General features: G+C 54.5%; 1 protein-coding gene across 2 annotated transcripts; it reads left to right on the forward strand.

Moving 5' to 3' along the window:
- Positions 1-1,652: 1,652 nt before the first annotated feature.
- DRD2 (dopamine receptor D2) lies at positions 1,653-9,234 on the forward strand (the record flags this gene model as incomplete). 2 transcript variants are annotated; one of them, XM_084221579.1, is made up of 7 exons in its annotated part: positions 1,653-1,925; positions 4,553-4,662; positions 5,072-5,208; positions 5,965-6,155; positions 7,215-7,301; positions 7,932-8,271; positions 9,041-9,234. In XM_084221579.1, the coding sequence occupies 7 exons, from the start codon at positions 1,653-1,655 to the stop codon at positions 9,232-9,234; spliced, it is 1,332 nt and encodes a 443-aa protein (XP_084077705.1). The 2 variants fall into 2 exon arrangements, with proteins under 2 accessions (XP_084077705.1, XP_084077706.1); XM_084221580.1 differs by lacking the exon at positions 7,215-7,301.
- Between the last annotated feature and the right edge of the window lie 2,026 nt (positions 9,235-11,260).

Genomic DNA, 11,260 nt, shown 5'->3' on the forward strand with positions numbered 1-11,260 from the left:
AGATGTCCTCTCCACACAGCCAGGGAAAACCTCAGCCAGGGGCCAAACCTCCTGCAGGTCTCATGCAAACACTGAATTTACATTTTCATGCCCTGGCACCAGAGACCCCGAAGCAGCAGCACCCAGAGCTGCCCTGCACACTCCACATCCTCCTCCACCTCCTTCACCCCCCTCAGCACAGAGGAGATTTTGTTGGCTGCATTTCCAGTTAAGGGCACACAAACCTCTGTCCCAGCAGCTGGATTTCTTTAGGGGGTTGTGACAGCACAGAGAGGCAGAAAAAGACCAAAGGCCACTCAGAGTGGGGGAAAGAAGCCCCAGAGCTCCCACAGGCTTTGGGAACTGCACAGGAATCCCGAGGTTTTCATGTTTTACCTCTGCAGGAATGCACAGCCCGTGGCCACTGGCCAGGGAGTGCTGGGGGTGTTGCTGTGGTGATGAGATTTTCCAAGGAACAGCAGGAAATCCTGTTCCCAGTGCCAGGAGCTGCTGTGGGATGTGGGGTGGCAGCAGTGCTGTCCCCACCGTGTCCCCCTGTCACTGTCACCTCACTGGGGCAATGGCAGAGGCAGCACAGCCCAGCCCTGGCTGCAAAAGCTGCTGCTGTCAAGTCCCATCATTTTCACTATGCAGGGTTTAAAATTTATTTATTTCACTGCTGGAGGAAAAGAAAAAACATATAAGGAAAAGACAAAAGAAAAAAATGAAAGGAATACAGCCCAAAGGCCCACGAAGCACATGAAAATAAACAAAGTGGGTGATGGCATTTCTGCCCTGAACTGTGCACGCCCAACAGGGAGCAGGGAATGGCAGGGGAACACCCCAGGCACCCTGCCTGAGCCACCTGAGGAGCTGCCACAGAAACCTGGGGCTGAGCTGGAAATAAAAACCAACTTCTGCAAGCCCTGCCTGGGTCAGGAGCTCTGCATCCTTCCATTTCCAGCCAAGCATTTCACCAGGGCAGGGAGAACAGGCTCCAGGGAATTCCCAGGATCACCAGGGTGGAAGGAACCTCAAAGATCACAGAGTCCAGCCCAGCCCCAGCAAACCCTGGCAGCCAGTGCCACATCCAGGCTGTGTCAAACACACCCAGGGATGGGGACTCCATGGTTTATAAACTGAGGGGATTCTCAGATTCCAGCCCAGGTTGCCTCTGCTGGGTGGACATTCCTGGTCCCTGGGAATGCCCAAAATTTCCAGAATTACAGAATCACCAGGTTGGATGAGACCTCCAAGACCATCAAATCCAACCCACTCCCAACATCCCAACCAAACCCTGGCACCCAGTGCCACATCCAGGCTGTGTCAAACACACCCAGGGATGGTGACTCCAGCACCTCCCCAGGCCCTGGGAATGCCCAAAATTCCCAAAATTCACAGAATTTACAGAATCACAGAATGACCAGCTTGGAAGAGACCTCCAAGACCATCAAATCCAACCCACCCCCAACATCCCAACCAAACCCTGGCACCCAGTGCCTCATCCAGGGATGTCAAACACACCCAGGGACGGGGACTCCCTCCCCGGGCAGACCGCGAGCGAGGCAGCAGAAATCTGATTTTTTTTCCCATTTTCATTTCCCACGCTGACCCAAGGGCCTGTCCAACACCTGTGTGGCAGGGTGGGGCTGGCAGCTGGCACTCGGGCCCCCATGGATCCCCTCAACCTCTCGTGGTACGACGGGGACAGGAACTGGAGCAGAGCCCTGAACGCGTCGGAGGCGGCGCAGAAGCCGCACTACAACTACTACGCAGTGCTGCTGGCCCTCCTCATCTTCATCATCGTCTTTGGCAACGTCCTGGTGTGCATGGCAGTGTCCAGGGAGAGGGCCCTGCAGACCACCACCAACTACCTGATCGTCAGCCTGGCCGTGGCTGACCTGCTGGTGGCCACGCTCTGCATGCCCTGGGTGGTCTACATGGAGGTAAGGGCTCAGAACTGGCCTGAGGGAGGATGGGGAGGGTTCAGCAGCCTGGAAATCGGCCTCCTGAATTCCCTCAAAAGTGATTTTCATGCCCTAAATACAGGGGGTTTTGTTCCCTGAAGTGCAGGTTTTTTCGTTCCCAAAATTGCAATTTTTTCTGTTCCTGAAATTGTAGTTCTTCGTTCCCAAAACTGCATTTTTTTCTGTTCCTGAAATTGTAGCTTTCTCATTCCCAAAATTGCATTTTTTAACTGTTCCTGAAATTGTAGCTTTCTCATCCCCTGAAATTGCCATTTTTTCTTCCCCAGGAGAAGGATGGGAGAGCAGGTAGCTTGAAACCCTGCTGCTGCTCAGAGGACTAAATGATAGCCCAATTGCACCAGAAATTGGGGGGGGTCAAGTGGGAAAGGACCCCAATTTTGTGTTCAAAACTCCACCATGGGTATCACACTGAAACCACAGGAAATTTGTGGAGGTGGAAGGGACCCACAAGGATCATTGAATCCAGCAATCAAAAAAAACCAACCAAACCAATCAAGGCCCTGTTTCTGAAGGGCTGCAGGAAGGCAATTGTGGATGGGATGGGAATCCACAGCTTTATGTCACAACACAGGGGGAGAAAATCACTTTTCACAGCTCAAACGAGTTCCCAGTCAGTTTTTGGGAGGGATGATAACCCAGGGAGCAGAGCCGGGGAAGGAGGGACCATCAGCGAGTCCTGATGCAAAGCAAAACAAAGCCACTGGTGTGGCAGGGCTGGGAGAGAGCACAGTGCTAATTATCACTGAGTTAATGATTGTTTTCTGTGGAGAAGCTCATTAACGTGGCCGCGGGCTGGGGGAGGCAGGCACTGCCTCTGGGGCTCCATCTCCTGTTCTGGCCTTTCTGTTCTATTCTATAGAAGCAGAGGCTGATGCTGGGAGAAGCTCCTGCTCCCTCAGGTCCAGCCAGAAGAATCTCTCAGAGCCTTTTAATTTTAAGGCAGAAGAATAAACCACAAATGATGCAAAATTCTCTCCCTTTTCTGGGCTCGGGTGCAGGGCTGGTGAGGAACCACAGCTGCCTTCATCTCCAGTTCCCTCCAGGTTTTGTGTCACAAGCGTGGCCTAAAACTCAAAATCAAAATGAAACACTTGAAAAAACCCCAGTCTTGGGGCAAACAGATATTTTAGCCCCACATTTTAGAGGTTTCTCCAGCACAAATGAAAACACCAAGAGAAAGAACTGCTGCAGTTCCCAGCTTCCCCCAAACCATGCCCTCAGGAAATCGGTTTCACAGAGGTTTGGATCTGGCTGGAAACCTTTGCCTTTGGGCAAATTCTCCTCAAAGTTCCTGATGTAACTGTCTCTTAAGTGCTTTTTTAATCACTGAGTATTCATCTGTCACTCAGGCTTCAATGCAGTCATTCTCCCTTCTTTATGCTGCCTATGGTTATGTATATCAGAGCAGAAATAACTGAAGAATAGATATCTTATTCATTCTATTTTCAAATGCAGTAGGGCTCTATTTTTGTTAGAGGGAAATATACTTTTTTTTCATCACATGTCAAACACAGCAGTCCGAATAATTGCTATTAAACTTAATTGGCAAAGTTCAGCTTCAACAGCAAGAGAAGTGAAGAGAAAAAAGGCTACTGGTGCCTGGAAGTGTTATCATTAGTTCTTTGTCTTTAGCACTTCATGTGGAGTGTTAAAGGCTTTTCACTCTGAATTAAACTCATTTTCTTCACCAAAAATAAAGGTGAGGAATGCCTACCCTGATTTTTTAAACTAAGAAATGAAGGGAAGCTCTTGCTTGTCTGCTGCTGACCTTTGCTGGGTGTAATTGGAAAAATTGTCTGGAAAAAAGTTGTAAGTAAAATCAGAGGTGCTTGGGAATTAAAATGAATGTGTTTCCCTCCTCATTCTGCCTTGAAATGCTTCAGGGAGCTGTTTAAGCTCCTTTATCTTCCCTTGTGAGCTGGAGGAGCCTTGTGCTCCCTGGTGGCACTGGAATGTGAGCCCAGGTTTGTCTGGGGCTACCCAAACCCACAGAGAGCAGCAGGGTGGAAGCACAGCATCCCCTTGGAAGGGGCAGAGCTCTGCCTTTGACCCAGCACAGCCCCAAACACCCACCAGCCTCTCCATCTCTGTGCCAAACTCTCCTTTGGTGCCCTGCCAGCAGCCCAGCCCCAGGGCTTGCTGACCAGCCCCAGGGATTGCTCTCCAGCCCCAGGGATTGCTCTCCAGCCCCAGGGATTGCTCTCCAGCCCCAGGGATTGCTCTCCAGCCCCAGGGTTTTCTCTCCAGCCCCAGGGATTGCTCTCCAGCCCCAGGGATTGCTCTCCAGCCCCAGGGATTGCTCTCCAGTCTCAGGGATTGCTCTCCAGCCCCAGGGATTGCTCTCCAGTCTCAGGGATTGCTCTCCAGCCCCAGGGATTGCTCTCCTGCCCCAGGGATTGCTCTCCAGCCCCAGGGATTGCTCTCCAGCCCCAGGGATTGCTCTCCAGCCCCAGAGATTGCTCTCCAGCCCCAGGGATTGCTCTCCAGCCCCAGGGATTGCTCTCCAGCCCCAGAGATTGCTCTCCAGCCCCAGGGATTGCTCACCAGCCCCAGGGATTGCTCACCAGCCCAGTCTCTCTCTGCAGGTGGTTGGGGAGTGGCGGTTCAGCCGCATCCACTGCGATATCTTTGTCACCCTGGATGTCATGATGTGCACTGCCAGCATCCTCAACCTCTGTGCCATCAGCATTGACAGGTGAGGGCTCTGTGCCACCAGGCTGTGCCAAACCAAGCTGGCAAGTTCCAGCCACCTCTGTGTGGTCACCTGGGTTTACCTGGGACTGGAAAAGTGTGGGAGTTTTTTGAAGAGCATCTTAGAGGATCCCGATGAGCTGTGAGCAGGGGGTTCTGTCAGGAGGCACAGAAACCCTGCTCCTGGAACTGCTCTGTGCTGCATGGGTCTGGCCCTTCTCTTTGTACCCTGGGGTGGTGCAGCAGGCCTTGGTGGGAAGGTGGAAGGAGAACACCATGAGCTGACCCAGTCTCACCCCTGCTGGCGTGGCTGCAGCCCCCCTGGCACACATTCCCTGTGCTTGCCGGGCAGGGGCTGGGCAGTGGCAGCCCTGGCAGGGTGACAGCAGCCTGGGGGGATGTGTCCCCTGCAGGTACACGGCCGTGGCCATGCCCATGCTCTACAACACCCGCTACAGCTCCAAGCGCCGCGTCACCGTCATGATCGCCGTGGTCTGGGTGCTCTCCTTTGCCATCTCCTGCCCGCTCCTCTTCGGCCTCAACAACACAGGTGAGGGCTCTGCCACCTGCAGCTGGCTCCTGCTGTCCTCCCAGATAGGCAGGAATAAAGGTGGGATCAGGTCTGAGGTGTATTGAAAGTGTTCCCTGCCTCCTGCTGTCCTCCTGGGTCCCCAGATAGGCAGGAATAAAGATGGAATCAGGTCTGAGATGTATTGGAAGTGTTCTCTCCCTCTGCCACCTGCAGCTGGCTCCTGCTGTCCTCCCAGATAGTCAGGAATAAAGGTGGGATCAGGTCTGAGGTGTACTGGAAGTGTTCCCTGCCTCCTGCTCTCCTCCTGGGTCCCCAGATAGGCAGGAGTGAAGTCAGGATCAGGTCTGAGGTGTACTGAAGTGCTCTCTTCCTCTGCCACCCCTCACTATTTGCATGCTGATTCTGGGTCTGTTTTGTCTCCAGCTGTTCCAGAGCAGGGTTTCAGACTCACCAGAACTCAGGTGATGTAGAAGTTCACACACCACCAAACTGTGTTTGCCCACTACAAATTCACAATCCTCCTTCTATTAAAACACACAAAAAGGAAAGCCATGGCACAAAACCTTCCCTGAGGCAGCAGAGGAAAGGGCTGGCGGTTCAGGCAGCAGTTTTCTGGGAATGTTGGTTGGATCCAGCAGGGGCTCAGCAGCGCTGAGCCGCAAGGCAAGGAGCAGCCAGGAGTTTCGGGGTGATGTGACTCCCTCCAGCCCGAGGGCAGCCAGCACGGTGACCCCCCGAGCGGGGACACCAACCCTGAAAGGTTTTCTCTTCCAGACGAGAAGGAGTGCATCATTGGCAACCCCGCCTTCGTGGTGTACTCCTCCATCGTGTCCTTCTACGTGCCCTTCATCGTCACGCTGCTGGTGTACGTGCAGATCTACATCGTGCTGCGGCGGCGCAGGAAGCGCGTCAGCACCAAGCGCAGCAGCCACGTGCTGGACTCGGACACGCAGGCCCCCCTGAAGGTAGCCAGCCTCACATCCCCCCCTGCCCTGCTCCCCCTGCCCCACGCCGCCCTGCCTGGGCCAAAACTCCCCAAGGTGGGTGCTGTGGTCAGTCTGGGGTCCCAGCTGCGCTCCCTGGGGTCCCAGCTGGCCGGCTGGGGCTCCTCGGGCCTCCCTGGATCTCAGGGCTGTTCCAGCAGCACATCTGCACCAGGAGCTGCTGCAGTGACCCCCAGCATTGCCTTGGGCTGGGCTGGGGGAGCCAAGAACAGAGGCTGCACCGTTGTGTGAGTCAGTCCTGCAGAACCACAGAATCAAGCAAGGAATGGTTTGGGTCAGGAGGGACACAAAGCCCATGGCAGGGACACCTTCTGCCATCCCACACGGGTCCAAGCCCCATCCAGCCTGGCCTTGGACACTCCCAGGGATCCAGGAGAAGCCACAGCTTCTCTGGCCACCCTGTGCCAGGGCCTCCCCACGCTCCCAGGGAGGAATTTCTCCCTAATACCCAATCTAAACCCACTCTCCTTTAGCTCAAGGCCGGTCCCTCGTGCCCCACCACTCCGAGCCCCTCTCAGCTCTCCTGGAACCCCCTTTAGGGTCTGTCAGGTGTCCCCAAAGCTCGGTGGCAGCGCCTGGGGTGCAGAGCTCCTCTCTGGGAAGGACAGCTCTGCAGGGACCAGCCTCTCCCTGCAGGAGCAGCGTGTGAGTGAGCCCAGCTGGGCAGGCTGGCTGTGAATCCTCTTGTCAAAGCAGGGCTCTGGCAGCACACACAGCACAGCCTGGGGGCTGCTCCAGCTCCAAGCCGTGCTGCCTGCAGAGGAGGCAGCCAGACAGGGACACACAAAAACAGCAGAGCTCCGTGGCCTCCTTCCTCTGGTGCCCAGCACAGGGGGGAGCAGCCTCCACCCCTGCTCCTCCACGGCCGCTCTCCATCCACTTCTCCGTCCTGCTCGGCGCCTGAGCCGCGCCGATGAACTCCTGATTCATCCCTCTGTATTCCCACGTGCCTCCCTTACCAGCTCCCCTTCCCAACCCCTCTCTGCCTGTGTAACCTCTGAGCTGGTGCTTGCCCCTTAGGACAAATGCACTCATCCAGAAGACGTCAAGCTCTGCACAGTTATTGTGAAGTCCAATGGGAGCTTCCAAGTTAATAAGCGCAAAGTGGTGAGTGTTAAAGAGAAGTGGGAGCTTTCCAGAGCCTTCAGCCTTCCCCTTCTCCCTCAGGACACGAGGTTAATTTATGTAGGGTGGGAGAAAAATAAACCTAAGAGCAAAGGTTACCATTCAACCTCAAAATTTAAATAGTCTTCCCGTTCCTTGGAGTGAAGCAGGGGGTTTAAGCTCACAGAGCTCACAAAGCCAGATTAAGCTCACCGAAAGATCAGCTCTAAAAGCCACGGCATTTGAACATTTTTGTGCCTTTGATTTCCTTCTCCTCTCTGTTATTTAAATCTTGGACCGCTTTGGCTTTGTTGGGTTTTGGTTGCTGATTCCATTTTTATTTATTTGCATTCTGAAAACCTGAACAAAATCTGTAGAGAGTAGAGACAGCGTGTCCCCCATTTCTGAGCCTCTTTGTGCCAAAAAGGAGAATCCTCCAGTGCAGCTCTGTCCATCCCATCTGCCCAGAACACCCAAACACAGCACAGCCCTTTCTCCAGGCGCCACGCAGGGAGGGAGAAGAGGGACTGACTGTTCTCCAGCATCATCCAGCTTCACTCTGTAAGGAATGTTCGTTGCTCCTCTCTGTGTATTTACCTGTCATTATGTTGTGGACATTTGATTCTTGTCCAGGAGGCAGAGAGTCACATAGAAGAGATGGAAATGGAGATGGTGTCCAGTACCAGTCCCCCTGAGAAAACGGCCCTCAAACCCACAGCACCAAGTAACCACCAGTTGATTGTGCCAGTTGCTTCTAATCGGGGCAACAACTCTACCCTGCAGGCACCCCTGAGCAGCCCTGGGAAGGTGGAGAAGAATGGCCATGCCAAAGAATCCCACCACACAGCCAAGGTCTTCGAGATCCACTCCCTGCCCAACGGCAAGACGAGGAACTTGCTCAAGGCCGTCATCAGGAGGAAACTGTCCCAGCAGAAGGAGAAGAAAGCCACCCAGATGCTGGCCATCGTGCTCGGTGAGAGCGTGCCCTGGCTGCCCTGGGCTCCCTGCAGAAATCCCCTGGCCTGTGCAGGCTGATTTTCCAACCCCCCCCAGAACTCATTTCCCTTCATACATTAGAGGATGGCAGGCAAAGGGCTGCCCACGGGAGGGGTCCCTCCTTCCCAGCCACACGCAGCTGGCAGGGTGCCCAAAGGGTGCCCAAAGCTGCCCCTCCAAGCACAGCTGGCAGGGCCCTAAGGGTGCCCAAAGCTGCCCCTCCATGCACAGCTGGCAGGGCCCTAAGGGTGCCCAAAGCTGCCCCTCCATGCACAGCTGGCAGGGCCTAAGGGTGCCCAAAGCTGCCCCTCCATGCACAGCTGGCAGGGCCTAAGGGTGCCCAAAGCTGCCCCTCCATGCACAGCTGGCAGGGCCTAAGGGTGCCCAAAGCTGCACCTCCATGCACAGCTGGCAGGGCCCTAAGGGTGCCCAAAGCTGGCCATCTTGGGGCCATCTGAGCTCCCAAAGCTGGGGACAGCTCCTGAGCTTTCTGGAGCAAAAGGCAGCAGAGCTCAGCAGGGCTGGCACCTCTGAAGGGCAGAGTTCCTGCTGTGTCTGGGCTCATTCCTCGAGCAGAGGAGTGCTTTAGTCCCAGGGCAGAATGCAGACCAGGACACCGAGCACACAAACACAGAGCTCATTGTTAAAACTCCCCTTCCACCAAAGAGAACCTTGCTGTTCTCCCAGCCCGAGAATCCGCCCAGCTTTCAGCAATCAAAATCCTCCTCTCTCCTTTTCCCCCCCAGGTGTTTTCATCATCTGCTGGCTCCCCTTCTTCATCACTCACATCCTGAACATGCACTGCGACTGCAACATCCCGCCGGCCATGTACAGTGCCTTCACGTGGCTCGGCTACGTCAACAGCGCTGTCAACCCGATTATCTACACCACCTTCAACATCGAGTTTCGCAAGGCTTTCATGAAGATCCTCCACTGCTAAAGCCACAAACAGCACCCGCATTTTTTTAGGAACGGAGGGGGAAGAGGAAGCGATGCCATCCATGCCGGGGAGGGGGCTGGAGCTCTTGAGCCGGGCGCCGCGCGGTGCCCGCGCACCTGGTGGGGGTGGAACGGGGCGGGAGGGTCTCTCACCCCGCTGGGTGACCTCTGGACCGGCCCCAAGGGCGCTTTTCGGAGCCACCCTCACACTGTGGTGGAAGTGGAAGCGCGAGAACCGAGGCGCTCTCGCTCGGTTCTCGCCCCTGGCCACCCGGCCCGGAGCGCACTGGACACAGGTGGCCGCGGGGCCAGCAGGAGGTGGCGCTGGCACAACTCTCACCAAAGACAAGGCCATCCTTCCCCTGGGCAGCGGGAGCCAGCCGGGGCCCCCGCGAGCTCCCTGCAATAGCTTTGCCTTCACCGCCAGCTGACCCACCTGGTGTTTGACTGCTGAAGCCTTCAGAAATTCCATCCAAACCAACCCAAGGGACTTCCAGAGGTCCCCAGGCGGGTCGAGAAGGTTCTGCCAGCCACAGACCCTGCAGCAGCGTGAGCCTACGAGCCATGGGTGCAAGGGAGAAGGGGGCATCACGTCAAACCGTCGGTGTAAATAGGAATGAATGGGATGGATTTTGGAGCCCCAAGCCAAAAAAAAAAAAAGAAAAAACAGATGGAGAGAGAGAAACTCAAGGAGTGGAACCTTGTCTTGCATGGTGTACATCCAACAGGACCCCCTCATCTCCCAGCAGCGATTTCTGCCCACCAGCATCTCATCTCCAGGCTCTGCCCAGGTGACAGCAGGGGAGGGGTGGCAGCGTGGTGAATGTACAGACATGAGGACGCTGTGCCAGGGGAGGCACCCTGAGCACGCCAGCCAGGCCAGGGCTGCTTCTTCTCACCTAAATCAGGGGCCCCAAGGAGCACCTCGGGTCTGATTTGCCTCTGTCTCTCCCCAGAGAGTGCAGAATAACATTGTGCCTAATTTAAATCAACAGTCAAGGAGATAAAACTGTGCATTTTGGAAAAAGCCAGAATAAAAACCCAAGAAAGCTCCTACCTGGACCAGCTCCTGTGTCCAAGCTGGACTCTGGGAAGGTCTGGATGTTTCCAGCATCCCTTGCTCTCTGCTATCTATTTTTCCATGGATTCTAGGAATGGAAACCCCACAAGAGCATCATTCCACCACGCTGAATCTGGCACTGCCAAACCCACGCTCTACTGTGCTGTTTGTACTCAGCTCACATGATATTTGCAATATCTCTGTAAATAAAACACAGCAAGGTGAATAAAACAACGTGGAAATAGGTCTGGCTAGAAATTCCTGCAGGATGTGGAGCAGCAGAGGGTTGCAATAGCCATAAACAGGGGCAGACCCCCAGGGTGCAGTTTCCTGCTGTTTCCTAAAGGAGTAAAACCACAATTGGGAGAGCAATAGAATCCCTTTTTTTCTCTATGCAGTTTGTGGAATATTCACTCAGTTTCTGCTTCAGATGAGGTGAAGATCTGCCAAGGTTTCCTTTAATTCCCTGGATTTCCTGTATTGCTAGCAGAGCACTCTCCTGGGCTGGTAGGATGTGTTCCAGCTCTGATTCAGGAGGAGATTACACCAAGCAGCTCTAGCACATAATCTCAGCTGGTTTCTAAAAGGGAAGCAGCAGTCCCACCTTAATCCCCAGGTTTCTGTTCCAAACCTGGCATTCCTGGAACGGGCTGGAATCCAGGGGTTTGATTTTCAGCCCACAGCCTTGTGTAACATTTGAACCTGGCTCTTCAGAGCTAAAAGCTGCGAAACTGGGAACTCCAGCTCGAGGGATCTCAGGCACACACGAGCTGTTCTTTCTTCCCCTCAGTTTTAACCAAACAAATTCACTCAGTGATGGGAATCAGCTCAGACTTGTACCCCAATATCCACAGAAGGATGCCAGGGCAGGAGGTTTTGGGGCAGAAAAATAGTGACAGGCTCCTGGTCCATCTTTTAATGTATTTGGAAGCAGAGAGATCTGTTTGACTTGGGGAATTAACAGGTG

This window comes from Fringilla coelebs (assembly GCF_963513975.1).
Source record: "Fringilla coelebs genome assembly, chromosome: 25".
Lineage (NCBI taxonomy): Eukaryota > Metazoa > Chordata > Aves > Passeriformes > Fringillidae > Fringilla > Fringilla coelebs.